The sequence below is a fragment of the Pantherophis guttatus genome, chromosome 14 (genome assembly GCF_059756535.1).
Source record: "Pantherophis guttatus breed Tessera chromosome 14, ASM5975653v1, whole genome shotgun sequence".
Taxonomy (NCBI): Eukaryota; Metazoa; Chordata; class Lepidosauria; order Squamata; family Colubridae; genus Pantherophis; species Pantherophis guttatus.
The window spans coordinates 6,685,433-6,702,878 of NC_142076.1; the positions used below are offsets into that span (position 1 = coordinate 6,685,433).

A 17,446-nucleotide genomic window follows, 5' to 3' on the forward strand; every position below is an offset into this window, starting at 1 on the left:
AAAATATCTACAGACCCCTTGCATCCTGGACATAAACTGTTTCAACTCCTACCCTCAAAACGACGCTATAGAGCACTGCACACCAGAACAATTAGACACAAGAATAGTTTTTTCCCGAACGCCATCACTCTGCTAAACAGATAATTCTCTCAACACTGTCAAACTGTTCACTGGTCCTGCATTATTATTACTATTAATCTTCTCATTGTTCCTATCATCCATCTCCTCCCACTTATGACTTTATGACTGTACCTTGTTGCTATACCCTTACAATTTATATTGATTGTTTCCTAGTATGATTTGATTGTTTATTTGTACCCTATGACTATCATAAAGTTATGATTCTTAATGAATATATCTGTTCTTTTTATGTACACTGAGAGCATATGCACCAAAGAAAAATTCCTTATGTGTCCAATCACACTTGGCCAATAAAGAATTCTATCTATCTATCTATCTATCTATCTATCTATCTATCTATCTATCTATCTATCTATCTATCATCTGTAAGTCAACCACGTAGCCTGCGGAATTCTGGGAGCTGAAGTTCCATGCATTAAGATGCATGGAACTTCAGGTCCCAGAATTCTGCAGGCTGCATGGTTGACTTATGACTTATAAATTGCTGAGATTGAGAAATACCCATCTAAATGCAACCTTCCTATTTTACAATTCTAGATCAAACTTCGAGTGACTATCTGCACAACAGATTTTTTTGGGGGGGAGTCTTTGCAGGAAATATATTTGGCAAGACAACTCAACAGTGGTGGTTACATTTTCCAAAAGACAACCATTTTTCACCGGAGTCCTTTTTTTTTTTTTTAAACCATCTCCAGTCTACTCAGCAAGTCAGCTGAGGGCAGAACTGACCACACTATTTCTTTCCACACCAGGGAATTTGATGTGACCCATTTAAGAAGCCAACTATGATCACCCCACAAGGGTTTCGAGCTTGTGTGCAATTCCCAATTGTTGGGATTTGACAATGATTCAGATAATGATATCGTGACACATAAGCTCTCACAGGGAATTACCATTATGGCATGGTGGAAGGGCTTGGTAGCTTCAGGGACAATGAGAGTGATGCTGGAAGGAATATATCCTCCCAGAAATTTCTACTTGGCTGAGAAGGTCAAAAGTGGAGTCTGAGGCTAAGAATAACCCATAATGGGGATGAGGACAGCTAAAAGGGATACAAATCCATCTAAAAGGAACCCATAAATCAAACTCAGAAGGTGGCAATTGTAAGCTACTTCTGGAATACTGCAACCAATTTTGGTCACCATACTACAAAAAAAGATGTTGAGACTTTGGAAAAAGTTCAGAGAAGAGCAACTAAGATGATCAAAGGCTTGGAGACTAAAGCATACGAAGAACGGCTGCAGGATTTGGGTCTGGTTAGTCTAGAGCAGATGTCAGCAACCCGTGGCTCTGGAACCACATGTGGCTCTTTCATCCGTCTGCTGCAGCTCCCGGTCACTCAAAATATGAGTCACAACGGCCAAGGTGCGACACCTGCCGGCACACAATTCATTGAGCTTTTCAACTTCAGGTAGGCCAACCATGGATAAATCCAGGAAAAGAAAAGTTTCAGAAGAAAACAGAATGTTTAATTCAACTATATATGCTAGTTTTGTGGCTGCTCAAGAAATAGTCAGGCACGGGAAGCGTTTTGTGGCTCCCGGTGTTTTCTTTTGTTTGGGAAATGGGTCCAAATGGCTCTTTGAGTGTTTAAGGTTGCCAACCCCTGGTCTAGAGAAAAGAAGGACTAAGGGGGACATGATAGCAGTATTCCAGTAATTCAGAGGCTGCCAAAAAGAAGAGGGGATCAAATTATTCTCTAAAGCACCAGAGAGAGGACAAGAAGCAATGGTTGGAAACTAATCAAAGAGAGAAGCAGCGTGGAACTAAGGAGAAACTTCCTAACAGTGAGTATAATTAATCAGTTAAACAGCTTGCCTTCAGAAATTGTGAGTGCTCCATCACTGGAGATTTTTAAGAAGAGACTGAACAGTCACTTGTGTGAAATGATATAACTTGTAAATGATAATTATAAATGATATAGCTGAAATGAAATAGATATTTCAAGGTCCTCTTCTACTCTACTCTACTCTACTCTACTCTACTCTACTCTACTCTACTCTACTCTACTCTATATTCTATTCCATTCCATTCCATTCCATTCCATTCCATTCTTGCCGCTAGGTTAAACCCAGATGTCTGTATGAAATTATCGGGAGTCAAACTCAAGTGAGATATCACTTACTTTTAATTGAATTATGAGACTGTACTTTTACAACAGCTCCTGCAAGTTTGTTTTGTTTTCGGTGGATTTTATCATAATTTCATCTGTCTTATGCTCATTTTGCTGCCTTCATGGTAATCTATTGTTTTACTCAGGTTTATGGTTTGTTACATTATAAAATGTAATGGCTTTTTTTAATTGGCCTTTGTTTTCTAAACCACCTTAATTATTTTGCACATGAACAGAAACGGAAAATGGAATTAGGAACATAGAAATTTAAGAAGCTACTTAATACCAAGTTGGTTCATTGTTTCGCTGGGCTCAATATTGCATAATACTTTAGAACTCAAGCAGACCTTTATAATTTTCAGCAAAATCCCCATTTTCCATGGAAATCTAAATTCTCTGACCCAAGAGGATTGTGATGAAGAAAGAAATCAATACATAAGACAACAGGAAAGAAAACTCTTAGTAAGAGTTTAAGTGCCCTAGATATTTCAAATTTCAAACCTAAATGAGTGAACTTTCATCATATATTGTATATATGTATTTGTACGTAAGCCCATGTATGTGTGCATTCATATTCATCTTAAATTTGTGTGTCTCGGAATCTTCTTCAGCTTCCAAGAAGCTTTGGTCAGGGATTTGGTGGATCCAAATTTAAGCCATCACAATCTCATCCCCCTAATCTACTGCATAATACTGGTGGCTGTAAGAAATATACTGTCTTGAACTTTCAGGGCAAGGCAAATATGTAACTGCAAAAAAAATAATAAGGAAGGAAGCATCTAGAGGTAAGGTAAAGGTAAAGGTTCCCCTTGCACATGCGTGCTACTTGTTTCTGGCTCTAGGGGGCGGTGCTCATCTCTGTTTCAAAGCCGAAGAGCCAGCGCGGTTCGAAGACGTCTCTGTGATCATGTGGCCAGCATGACTAAATGCCAAAGGCGCACGGAACGCTGTTACCTTCCCACCAAAGCTGGTCCCTATTTTTCTACTTGCATTTTTTACATGCTTTCAAATTGCTAGGTTGGCAGAAGCTGGGACAAGGAACGGGAGCTCACTCCGTTACGTGGTGCTAGGGATTCAAACTGCTGAACTGCTGACCTTCTGATCGCCAATCTCAGTGTCTTAGCCACTGAGCCACCGCATCCCTTCATCTAGAGGTAGACAGTGTGAAAAACTGGGACAGGTTGGGCCATATTTATACTGTATGATCAGAACTGGTTTTTCCTGTGCAGAATGCAGAGAAGACTAAGGAAGACAAATAGGGGGCTGGAGGCTGAAACAAACAATTGGGTGTGTCTAGTTTAATGAAAAGAAGGACTAGAGATGATCCGATAGCAATCTTCCAATATTTGAGGGGCTGCACAAAGAAGAAGGGGTCAAACTATTTTCCAAAGTACCAAAAGACAAGACAAGAAACAATGCTCGGAAAGAAATTGAGGAGAGAAACAACCTAGAACTAAGGAGAAATTTCCTCACCAGTGAGAACAATCAAGTAATGGAATAGTTTTCCTTCAAAAGTTGTGGGTGCTCCATCACTGGAGGCTTTTAAGAAGAGCTTGGACAGCTATTTGTCTGAAATGGTGTAGGATCTCCTGCTTTAGCAGGGAATTGGATTAGAAAACCTCCAAGGTCCCTTCCAACTCTGTTATTCAATACCATATTCTATTATGTTTTTTTATTGGTAACACAGAGTAGGAACCTGCTCCTGCTTGGACTTGGATTTTGAAAGGGTCATCAAAGGTGCCAGCTTGGTTTTGATGCTTACCCAGAGTATACATTATTTAAAATCAAGCATTTTATACAATTGCATCTTCCTCTGTAGATTATTTTGCTGAATGAATGGGCTCTACATGCCTGTTGCTATGCTCAGCAGAGTCTTTTTAAAAAAATTGAACTTCTCATCTTATTCCTCCTGCAAGAAAGCTGAGTTCTCAACTTACAACTGTAATTGTAATTATGAGCCACAGTGGCGCAGTGGTTAGAGTGCAGTACTGCAGGCTACTTCTGCTGACTTCCGCTGACTGCAGTTTGGCAATTCAAATCTTACCAGGCTCAAGGTTGACTCAGCCTTCCATCCTTCTGAGGTGGGTAAAATGAGGACCCAAAATTGTTGGAGGCAATAGGCTGACTCCAGGAGTGAGTTCTACTTACCTTTACTACTGGTTTGCAATGGGGCCACGTGCGCGCATGCACAGAAGCTTCTACGCATTCGCAAAAGCATCCTGATGATGTTGGAGTTGGTGGGTGAAGCCTCCCACCAGTTTTACTACCAGTTCTTGTGAACTGGTCCGAACCGGGGGCAATCCACCACTGGCTGACTCTGTAAATCGCTTAGAGAGTGTTGTAAATGTTGTGACCTAGAATTACTAAGTAATTACAATACACAATTAGTCCCAAACAACCTATTTTATTGTAACAGCTGAGAATTATGTTCATTCCCAGCTAAGTCCCAATTAGTTGCAAAACAAGTCCTTCAGAAGAAGTCCTTAGGGATAATCACCAACCTTTATCTTCTTTGACACCCTGCCAAAGGTCTTACTTGGCAAAGCCCCACAAAGTTCAGAAACAAACAAGAGATGCCAACTGGAAACAGAGTTAGCAATGTTGCTTTCCTGCAAAAGGCCCCAAGTGCCTCTGTTTCTCATTTAAGCCTTATGGGAGGGCCCAATCATCTCCTGGCCTTACTCTCAAGTCGTCCCTTTTGCTTTAACTGCTCTTGCCTTCTAACACCTCTGAGCATGTGTGCACTAGGAACAGGCTACTCCTGTTCCTCTGCCTCTCTGCTGTCCAACTCTGGGGGCTCCGGAGTCCGTGCATCACTCCCAGATGGCCCTGTCCCCATCTCTACCTCCGATGCAGAGCCCTCATCCGGGCCTTCTCCAGACTCCAGGACAGGCCCATGTTCCTCTCCAGCCTCCTCACTGTCCAACTCCTCTGCCAGCTCCCCAGGCTGCTGGCGGACCGCAACAGTAAAGCACTGTCAAGCGGTATATAAGTCTAAATGCTATTGTTATTGCTATTGAGCCTAGAATTACAATCATAAGTTGTATGGGTTATTAAGCAGGCTGTCATGTGACTGACACAATTTTATGACATTTTTATGGCAGCAAATGTCACAATTGTTAAGTGAATCTGTTGTTTGCAATGGGCTTTTTTTTTCTTTCTTTTCTTTTTTTTTTTTTGTGGAAAGCAGAAGTAAACACCAGGTTCCCACAAAAAAAAAACCATTCTAAATAACTGTGGAATGTTGTAAACAGCATTAGTACTGTTACACAACAGTAAATGTGGATTGTTTACAGGGTGCCCAAAGATGTGATCACATGACCAGGGGGATTTCAAAACATCTGGGTTGTAAGTATCTTGTTTAGGGTCCATCATAACCTCAAACAGTCACTAAGTGGCCAGTTGTGCTATTTACAATAAGCCTAGAAGGTCTGTCTTAGGCCTCCAAACAACCAGGCTAGAAGTAAATACAGTAGATAAAAAACCTCCAACTATGGCAGTCAATATGTCTATATGCTTCACACAAATGAGAAGGATGCTCTCCTACCACATTGTGGAGAGCAATACACCCAAATCCAGCATAAGTGTGAAGTAAACCTGACATAGAATTAGAAAGGAAACCCATAATCATAAAAGATATTAAGATGTTGATGGAATATGCCTCTACACAAGCTCTAAAGCATTGTCCTGTTCAATCCAAAATGCTTCACAACCATAGAACCCAACTAGTGCTTTGACGACACAACCACAGCCTTATCCTTTTGACATATATGACATGAGTGTGACGAACACCTTGAGGGTTTTTGGTTTTGACCACCCACTCCCATGTGCACCCTCCAGCCACACAATCTAGGATTCTGTCCATCAATGCATCTATTTCTCATCTCCTGAAAATATAGTTAACTAATTTAAACACCATGTCAGGGTTCCAAGTAACTCCCCGCAACGAAAGAAGACTCTGAGGCTAAGCGTTCCTCAAAGAGGAGGTGTCATATTAGAGATGACATATTGGCACATCTGGGGAAACCCGAATCTGAAAGCTTCTAGGTTTTCCCCATCCAGAAGAAAGTCCAAGTCCCTGCCCAGCACCAACATGTCCATCACATGGTCCAATCAATGCACCATCCCAACTGGAGATGCCTCCCAGTCACACCCCTCCAGGTGCAGGGCAAGATGTCCTTGACTCCCAGAGAAAGGAATGTTATTATGGCTACATATCTCCCCTGCTCCATACAATCTCCCCTCCCAGTTTCCCACAGCACTAAATATGGCAGGCCTGAAGATCCAATGGAAAGATGGCTTTCAGGCCTGAAACACAGGTTTAGACAAAATTCATTCCTTCATGCAATACAGCAGAAGACACCCAGGTCCTGGTAAAACCTCTGTCTTATCAAAATCCTGCTGAAATCCACGCTGTTAAAAAATCACACCCAGGAAGGACATGGAGACTGGCTGAAATTTACCCTGAATCAAATCTGAGTCGAAATTCATCAAATATTCGTTTCCGCTATGAAGGTGAGGCCATTCCATTAGGTTCCTAAAACGAACACCAGGCCCAGGACTCTTGTCAGCTTTGGAAAACGAATAGTATATTTTAAAGGAGAAAGTTGGAAAAATAAAACGAAAAAACCTACTTACGGTGGCTGTGCCTGAGACAGTTTGTGCATTTGTGTCACTTGTGTTTGGTTCGGAGTGCGTCTGCGCAGGTGGGTACAGATTTAACGTGTGCTCTGTAACCGTGGTTTGCCCGGAGTAGTCGGGGGTCGGGTGAGGATGGGGGCCGGTGTAGTCTCCTGGGATGCCGTTTTGAGGAGGAGCAAACTGGGCGGAGGCGTAAGGCTGGGCCATCGTTTCAGGAGGTGCAGTGGCTTCCTGATTACCCTGTGGAAACACGAAACAACGGGAGAGAAAATTGAGCGGGATTTGGCTTTGCAAAGATTTATGCGTCTTTGAAGGTGCTTCATCACATTTCTGTCCAGCTGCTCTTCCTGCTGGGACCTCACTAGAAGGTCCATTAGTCATCCATCTGCAGGAAGGAGCTGAACTGCTACTGGTTTTACTCACAAATAAGGTTTCCTGGGGAATCTACACAACTTTTTAACTCAGCATCTTTGGGTTTTTTTTCCTCAGCCCAATCTAGCGGTAAAATAACATCATTCCAATAATCATCATGCAACCATCACTGCACTGTCCTTAGGAGCAAAATTGTGTTTGTCTCTGTTTATGATAGAGGTGGGGTTTACGGAACAGCCCAAAGGAAGTTTGCTGGCAGTTGTATAAGATTGCAGTTAAATGCATAAAGAGTACTGGTAACTTTGAAATTATCAGTATAATCTTAAATCTTGTAGCATGTGACAAACAAAGCAGAAATATAACAATCTTTCAGACAGAATATTTATGGTGTCCCCTTTTTAAAAACCACAGGAATGTGGTTTCCTATGAAATGGAAGTCAAATAATTTGATTTTCAGATTTCATTTTTTCCTCTCTCTTTGCTTAGTCTAACAAATATCTAGTAGTAGCTGAATATTATGAATATACATTGTGGAATACTTAATCATTACCAGAAAAACAACGGTTTATACTGCAAAACTATCAGTGAATGAGGACTCTATAGCAATAATAAAAAAAATTAAAAATAAATAAATTGGATTTTTAAAAGTGTTTTTAAACCATGAATACTTACAAAGGAACAAGACATCCTGGTTTCCTGCCATATTATTATTTATCAACTATTACTTAGATAATAATATAGGAATTGAAGCCCTCCCCTCTGTGACACCATGTTTTGGGTGTTTTATACTTTCAACAATTTATATTGTATGCAAAATATAAACTAATCTCCCAAATTATGATCGGATACAAATCAACTAAAGTTTCCATCAACACATCACTTAAAAAAAAAAGAATATGAATTTCTTTTCAAATGGTCCCTAAAGCGGGATTGAAAATATGAAATCAATATTGTCCATTGGGTTCATGAAGTTTGCCAGGCTCCTTGAATCAATGGAAATTCTTATTACAGATAGATAGATAGATAGATAGATAGATAGATAGATAGATAGATAGATAGATAGATAGACAGACAGACAGACAGATAGACAGACAGATAGACAGATAGATGATAGAGATGGATGGATGGATGGGTAGGTAGGTAGCTAGATAGATAGATAGGGATGGATGGATGGATAGATGGAATGAATAATGGGCAGATGATAGACTGAGCGATGGATCAATAGATAGATTGGATGGATGGACTGACAGATGATAGCAGGTTGAAGAGACAGACAGACAGACAACAAGATAGAAAGATAGACAGACAGACAGGATGGATGGATGGATGGACAGATGAGATGATAGCAACTTGAATAGATAGATGATAGATAGATAGATAGATAGATAGATAGATAGATAGATAGATAGATAGATAGATAGATAGATAGATGAGAGAGAGAGAGAGAGATACGATGGATGGATGGATGGATGGATGGATGGATGGATGGATGGAAATAGATATTTCTCTATCATCTCTAGCTCTATCTCTCATCTATCTGGACAGATGTTATAAAGGAAAACCACAGCATCAGAGTCTTCTTTATTGATAAAGAACATTTCTGATTGTCATGTAAGCTCTCCAGGGGGAAAAACAGGTTGAGATAGGAAAAGAGAATTTCAGGTGGGCATTATGTTTAAAAGGATATAGCCTGATGCAGAAATTTAAACCCAGCACAGTCTAGCCCCGTGTTTCTTAACCTTGCCAACTTGGGGTTGTGTAGACTGCAACTGTCACAATTCCCCAGACTGACAGCATGCAGCTGGAGTGTTTAACCTCTCTATGCAATCTGACGAAGGGAGCTGCTAATTTGTTAATGGCAAAGGGGCTACTAGACTTTTTCCAAGTATAAACCAGTAATTTTAAGTACAAGGCATTTTAAAAATAAAAGCGTTCATTTAAAATACGAGCAGTTTGGGTTTTAATCAAAAAGCAAGTCAGCCCTAAACCTGATGCTAGCAGCAAGCCCTATCAAACAAATTATAATCAAACAGGGACAACCGTTTTATTTACAGAATGCTTTCTAACAGTGATAATAATAATTTAATACGATTAAACAACAACATCTGCCTACCCTGGGTTTTTTTTTGGGGGGGGGGGGTTTGGGAAGGATTCCATAAGCGAACAAAAATGCCAAATTCAATCGGATCATTTGGCTGACTGGGCAACCAACTAGAATAATTTATTAATCTTGTATGTTGCCCAACTTTAAATGATTCTCGGTGGCTCAAAACAATCAAACAAAGAAATTACAATAAAACCAATGTTATACTTAGCCACGGGGGCCCTGGCTCCATTATGTCTGAAGGTTGATGCCAGACACTTGGAACTGCGGATATTATTATTATTATTATTATTATTATTATTATTATTATTATTATTATTTAATCTTTAGTGAGATTCACAGACTTTGAGGCTGGTTAATAGCTCAGCAGCTCGAGTCCTAACCAAGGACCTAGGAACTGTTAAGGTATCGTCGGAGGATGTAAGCTGTTTCGAGTAAGGTGGTTTTTTGTAGAGTCAAAATGTTCAAGTCCGGCAAATTTAGAATTTCTAAATAGCGGGGTAGCCCTTTGGATATTGCTCCAAGGGCTCCAATTACAATCGGAACAACACACAATTTCTTTTTCCACAGTCGCTCAACTTCAATTTGCAAGTCCCGGTACTTTGTGATTTTTTTCTTGCTGCTTATCTTCAATCCGTGCATCACTAGGAATTGCAATGTCAATGAACCATACTTTTTTTCTTTTCAACTATTGTTATGTCAGGTGTGTTGTGGACCAAGTGCCTGTCAGTCTGAATCCTTATTATTATTATTATTATTATTATTATTATTATTATTATTATTATTATTATTATTATTATTCAGTGTAAATCCTGTAATATTAATTAGTATCAATGCAATCCCAAATTGCATTAACAGAGGGATGCAATCAAGATCAAGGGAGGTACTAATAACACTCCATAAAGCCTTAGTAAGACCACACCTAGAGTACTGCATCCAGTTTTGATCACCACACTATACAAAAGATGTTGAGACTCTAGAAAGAGTGCAGAGAAAAGCAACCAAGATGATGAGGAGACTGGAGGCTAAAACATACAATGAACGGTTGCAAGTACTTGGCATGGCTAGTCTAGTGAAGAGAAGGACCAGGGGAGACATGATAGGAGTCTTCCAATTTCTGAGGGGCTGCGACAGAGAGGAGGGAGTCAAGCTATTTTCCAAAGCACCCAAAAGCCAGACAAGGAATAATGGATCAAGGAGAAGATTCAACTGAGCTGATCAAGGAGAGATTCAACCCAGAAATAAGGAGAAATTTTCTGACAGTGAGAACAATCCATGGAACAGAAGTTGCCTTTGGAAGTTGTGGGAGCTTCATCACTGGAAGCTTTCAAGAAGAGACCGGACTGCCAGAAATGGTGTAGGGTCTCCTGCTTGGGCAAGAAATTGGACTAGAAGACCTTCAAGGTCCCTTCCAACTCTGTTAATCTATTCATCTGTATCAAAGTATTTTTTCCCCAACAGCTATGCTCATCCAGATACCGGTAGCTCTTTTTTGAAGCTTCAAACCATCTCCATGGCAGCATTTTATGAGAGTGACCATGAAGCACTTGCAGAAAATTTCACACATTCCCACTCCAAGTTAACCTCCTCTGTTTTCCCAATGAAGAGAAGGGGGAAACCCTGCTACACTTAAACAAAATGGCAATGAATACTTGTTGCAATCAAATAGACCAGTGTCTCTCTCTCTGCCTTTGCCACTTTAAGATAGGTGGACTTGAATTCTGGGAGTTGAAGTCCACTCATCTTAAAGCGGACTTCACTTTAAAGTGGACTTCACCTCATCTTAAAGTGGACTTAAAACCTTTTGATGCGGGTGAAGGAAGAGAGTGCAAAAGCTGGCTTGAAACTCAACATTAAAAAAACTAAGATCATGGCTCCTGGCCCTCTCAATTCCTGGCAAATAGATGGGGAAGAAATGGAGGTAGTGACAGATTTTATTTTCCTGGGCTCCAAGATCACTGCAGATGGGGACTGCAGCAAGAAATTAAAAGATACTTGCTCCTGGGGAGGAAAGCTATGGCAAAGCTAGACAGTATACTAAAAAGCAGAGACATCACCCTGCCAACAAAAGTATGTATAGTTAAGGCTATGGTTTTCCCAGTTGCAATGTATGACTGTGAAAGTTGGACCATAAGGAAGGCTGAGCGCCAAAGAATTGAGGTCTTTGAACTATGATGCTGGAGAAGACTCCTGTGAGTCCCTTGGACTGTAAGGTGATCAAATCGGTCAGTCCTAGAGGAGATCAAACCTGACTGCTCTTTAGAAGGCCGGATCCTGAAGATTAAACTCAAATACTTTGGCCACCTAATGAGAAGGAAGGATTTGCTGGAGAAGAGCCTAATGCTGGGAAAGATTGAGGGCAAAAGAAGAAGGGGACGGCAGAGAACGAGGTGGCTGGATGGAGTCACTGAAGCAGTCAGCGTGAGCTTAAATGGACTCCATGGGATGGCAGAGGACAAGAAGGCCTGGAGGAACGTTGTCCACAGGGTCACGATGGATCAGACATGACTTCACAACTAACAGCAACAACATCTTAAAGTGACCATAGTTGAGAAACACTGATGTAGACAAAATCTGAGTCCACTGGTTGCAACTGACAATTTTCCAGTTGTGTCAAAAATTGACAATTGTTTCTGGGAAAGTGGACCAAGACAATAGAGAACTAAAAAGTTGTCAAAGGGAGGTTTGAAGGAGAGTGGGAAATGGACTTATCCCATTTAACTGGGGAACAATTCCATCTGGAGGTGTTTTTTTTTTTTTTGGAAGATACATTGGCTTTGGAGATTGGACTTATTGTATTCAATCAACCAGCAATTGATAAGTGAACTTTTTGAACTTTTTTCGAACTTTTACTGTCTGGCAGACAGTACAGGATAATAAAAACAAGGACAAATAGGCTGAAAAACAGCTTCTATCCCAAGGCAGTAACCATATTGAATTCTACTCTATAGTGCAATTCTAATGCAATATCAGGTTTTCAATTCAATTGTATGGAATGTGAAGGATGTGTGTTTGTGTTTGATTTTTATAGTTATAATGTACACTGAAGATGGCATTTAATTTCATTGCACGAGGTGCAATGACAATAAAGTAAACTTAATTTAAGAGTTGGTATCATGAAACAAATGAGTATGTTTGATCCAGGGCCAATCAAGGTAAATTTTCTGTGAGTTGATTACAAAGATAGCTTGTTAACAAAGGGTTTTGGAATTTCAATTTTGTCTGCCTTTTATTATTAATATTTTTATTACTTTTATATAACACTTTATTATCATTGTTCTTCCAGTTAACTATTGTGTTATTAATCTATCTATATAAATAAAAGTGTAAATGTCCGTTTGTACATAACCGCACATCTCCGAAAGTTCTTCACCGATTGCTTTCAAATTTTGACACAACGTTGCATTCGACTACGGGCATGTTTTTATATACCTATATTATATACATGTCACACCTGTGACAGGTAAAAACATAAAAAACATTGGAAAACATTGAAAGACATTTTTTTAGTTTTTTAGTGTTTAGCTTTTAATCTGTCAATGGGTTTTAATTCGAATTGTTTTAAAATTGGGCCAAAGTATATAATTCTTTTAATAATTTTAAATTTTGTATTGTTATGTGTTTTAGTTTTGGCTGTGCACCGCCCTGAGTCCACTCGGAGGAGGGTGGTATACAAATTGAATAAAATAAATAAATAAATAAAAATAAAAACAGCACCATCTGCTGGACGTTGTTCTGTCCCCGTCTCACACATGCACACAAACAGTCAGCCAGGAGTTAAAATAAACTTGCAGACAACAATTTCCTTCGATAACAGAATTGGCAGCAACCCAGTAGCTGCTTGCCAAAAACTTTACTCACAGAGGGAGGTGTTCCTCCTCCGTCAGATAAACCAAAATAAATTCACAAAGCCAAAGAATTGTCAAGTCCAGTCGATAATAAATCCAAGGAAGGCAGATAACGAAGTTCCAGAGACACATTATGACTTGCTAGCTGTTCAGTTTTGTCCATCACAAAGCCTGAATGGCCACCACACCCCTTTTATCCCCTGTGGGGTGTGGTCCAGTGACTCAGCTTAAACTCTGGCACGCCTCCTTCTCTGCTGTGTGCGCTTGTCTTTCCGACGCTGGCGGGGATCCAGCCAAGACTTATCTCCGTCGCTGTCTAACTGCGCCTGCTTAGAGATGCCTGGCTCCTAGCCTATCTCTTCTCCTTCGGGAGATACCTGAGACATTGCCAGAGAGGAGGGTCCTAGAGAGGGAGGCCTTGCCAACTCCTCTCCTTCACTTTCGGAGTCTTCTCCCTCCGATAAGACGGGCTTGGGGATCGGAGTCACAACAGACGTAAAACCAACATGGCAGCCTCCCAGCCCTGATTACGTTCAACAGATTTCTGCTCCTTATATTTAAACTCTCCATATTGCTTCCAAGAAACTGTGCATTTGGAAGGCAGAGATGCCCGAGTGCCATATCCTTCCACCAGGCTCGGCAGGTAGACAGCCGGCTCCCCACCGGGAAGCCCTCACAGCCAGCGCTTCTAGGGCTGGGCGGGGCCCACCCGAGCCTGGCTCTGACCTCCCCCTTCCCCAGCCACCCCGCGAACTAGCCTCACCCGCCGCTGCTGCCCATCCCCCTTACCAGCTGCTCTCGGGGCTCCCTCCAAAGAACACCTGGCAATGAGGCTGCCTGGGTCCGCCAAGTGGGAACCCTCCATCCCTCACCTGGCCCATATCGCGCCTGGCCCAGTGCTACCATGGGCCCCGAGGTCAGAAAGACTAGCTGCTAACCGGTGCTATGCGAATCCGGTCGGTGAGCGGGAGATGGAGGCAACTGGAGCCTTGGTGTCGCCTTTGACCAGCACTGCCTTTGATTCCCAGGTGGGCGCTCTGGCAGTTCATGGAGCCTACATGAAAATTTCAGCCTCTGGCAGAAAAGGGGCTCCGGGGAGGCTTCGGGGGGCAGAAACGGGCAGGAGGGAGGATGGCCGGCCCTCCTTCGTTTCGCCTGGAAGAGCAGGGGATTTAATCATTCCCCTGCTGTTGGCAGGCGGGGGAGGAGAACTACGCAGCAGGAGTCCAGTGGGGTGTGCGTGGCTCCTGGCTTTGCCGCTTTCTTCCTTCGGGAGGTAAGCCCCAAACTAGCCTCAAACCCCTGCTGCACCCCCTCCCTCCCTCCCTTCCCTTCCCTTCCCTACTATGCGTCTCCCCGTCGAGCCCCCAGAGAACATCTGTGTAGGGAGGACGGAGGGGGCCCCCGAGTTTCTGTTGTGGTGTGGAGAGCTGCAAAGTCCTGGCCTGAAAAGGTAAGGGCGATGGTGGGGGATGCAGAAGAGGCCAGGCCAGAGACAGAGATAAATAGAGAGAGAGGGAGAGAGAGACATAGAGAAATACAGAGAGACGGGTGGTTGGGAGAGACACATACAGAGATTCAGAGAGAGAGGGTGGGGGAGAGAGAGACAGAGAGAGATACAGAGAGAGGGGGAGAGAGAGACATATAGAGAGATACAGAGAGAGGGGGAGAGAGACACATAGAGAGATACAGGGGGGAAAGAGACACAGAGAGATACAGAAGGGGGTAGAGAGAGACATATAGAGATACAGAGGGGGGAGAGAGAGAAACATAGAGAGATACAGAGGGGGGAAAGAGAGAGACAGAGAGAGATACAGAGAGGGGGAGAGAGAGACACATAGAGAGATACAGAAGAGGGGAGAGAGAGAGACACAGAGAGATACAGATGGGGGGAGAGAGAGACATAGAGAGATACAAAGAGAGAGGGGGAGACAGAGAGGAAGGATTTTGTGGTTCCCATTGTTTTTTAGCAACTGGTTCTCTGCCCTAATCACCAGCTGGGTAGGCGTGGCTTGGGGGCTGTCATGTGACTGATGAAAGTGAGTGACATCAAGTTGGCCACACCCACCAAATGTTCGTGGAGAGTTTGGAACTTTAGCCTCACTCTTTTAGCCCAGCGGAAGCACCAAACTGGGCCACAGCAATGCGTGGCCGGGTACAGCTAGTATATATATAAGCGAAAACCACTCACACTGTAATCACAAAATTTCCAGAACCGTAAAGCCTACAAACTTGAAATTTGCCATGTATGTTCCTCTTGGCTTCTAGGTGCTCACTAAGAAAGGATTTTTCAAATCGACCATCAGAGCATTAGTATTTCCTATATTATTATTAACACGCTCTGATGTTAAGGAGTTCTACTCCCCCTCCCCACCGAAAAGAAATCTGTTTCAAATGCAAAACACAAGCAGAGGAGTGGAGTTTCACTTTCAGTTTTACTTTCACTGCAGGAAGCAGCTTTACTACAGAACAGTTGAACTAAGCCACACCCAGCCTCCTTCCTGTCTCCTTCTTGCTCACACAGCAAATACTGTTTGAGTTTCCAAACACCCCTCAACTCTCTCACACACTGACAGGATGCTAGCCAGATGAATACTGATGGATGCTGTGGAGTGGGACATTCTACTCCCCCTCTCCCTCTGTTCCAACTGCCAGTTGTGTTATATTAACACACTCTGATGCTACGGAGTTACACATTCTACATTAAGTTTCAGGCTGTAAGTGTCAATTTATCAAGCCCAAGCACATAGTTTCATAGCGAAGCACGGGTGTCCAGCTAGTATAGTATATAGATGACAGGCTACCAATTTGTAAATCGATTTAGTAGTTTCAAATTCTTTTGGCTTGTTTCTCAAAGGGTGGGAAACTTACATTGTTATATTATATTAATCAGCATCCAACTACTGTGGACATTATGTGTTAGTCCTTTTTTTTTTTTTTAAAGGAACTTTTTTCTCTTTAATGTCTCGTTTGCTGTGTTTTTGGTTCTTTTGTCCTTTTTAAACAATATTTTGGCGTTTTGTATTTTAACTTTTCTTGAATAAAAAAATAAAATAAAATACAAGGAATAAAAGAATGAAAATCACCATTTTTTTTTTAGGCAAAATGGTTCAGAGAGAAAAAAAATAGTAGCAGGGAATTTACAACTAGGTGCACCTTGAGTTCCAGAGGACCACCCCCCCTGTTTCTCATTTACAATGACATCCTTTGCACAACCATCAAATTAATATTCCTCGCATTCCTTCTTTGTGCTAATTTACACCTAATATTTAATTAAGAGCAGAGAGTATTGGTAAGATTCCTAACGGGTGACTTCAAACTTGTTCTACTTCTAAGATAGCATTATAATATCCTCCTGCAAGAAAAACACATCAGCTACTTATGGCAGTGGTGGGTTCCTCCTGGTTCGGCCCGGTTCCACCGAGCCAGTAGCGGTGACGATATGACGTCACCAAACCAGTTCTGCCCCCCCCCACATTATTCTTACCTTTTATTTGGCCCCACCCCCAATCTATTGCTGCCTCCTGAGTCCCAGCTGATCGGCTAGAAGGAAAAAAACTCTTTAAACTCTTCCAATGGGGCTTCAAAGGGCTGCCCTACAGCTGATCAGTGGTAAAAGGCAGTTTGATGGTAGACCGGTGCCTCCAAAAAACAAACGGGTAGACCGGAACGCTCCAAGAACAAATGGATAGACCGGTACAGCTCTGCAAGCAGTTAAAAGCCTGGTAGACCAGTACCTCTGCTAAATCCTAAAGAATTGTCACATGACCATCAAGCCACGCCCACAAAATAAGCCATGCCCACATAACCGGTAGTAAAAAAAATTAGAACCCACCCCTGAGTTATGGGTATGGGAATATCGTTCCTGGACCTGTTCAAATGAGGAGAAAGTGATCGAACATACAAAATACTTCACACTTTATAAAGGCTGTGCACATACAGCCCTTGACTTACGGCTGCAATTGAGCCTAAAATGTATGTTGTGAAGTGAGACATTTGTTGTGTCCCATTTTACGACCTTTCTTGTCATGGTTGCTAAGTGAATCCCTGCAGCTGATAAGTCAACAACCCGGTTGTTCAGTGAATCTGGCTTCCCCGTGGACTTTGCTTGTCAGAAGGTTGCAAAAGGGGATGACGTGACCCCCGAGAAACTGCAACCGTTGTTCTGCCGCAGCTACGGACCCCAAAGAATGCAGAACACACAAAGTCCATTCAAACCTTAATTTA

General features: G+C 42.0%; 1 protein-coding gene across 20 annotated transcripts in view; it reads right to left on the reverse strand.

Moving 5' to 3' along the window:
- RBFOX1 (RNA binding fox-1 homolog 1) overlaps positions 1–17,446 on the reverse strand; it is a 2,479,215-nt gene that overhangs the window by 248,438 nt on the left and 2,213,331 nt on the right. For all 20 annotated transcript variants that reach the window (XR_015729837.1, XR_015729838.1, XM_087878443.1 and 17 more), the window contains one exon: positions 6,893–7,135. Coding sequence is in view for 18 of the 20 variants with exons in the window: in XM_087878443.1 (XP_087734569.1) it covers positions 6,893–7,135 (243 nt within the window). In the remaining 2 variants the exon portion in view is untranslated. The remainder of the gene's footprint in view (positions 1–6,892; positions 7,136–17,446) is intronic.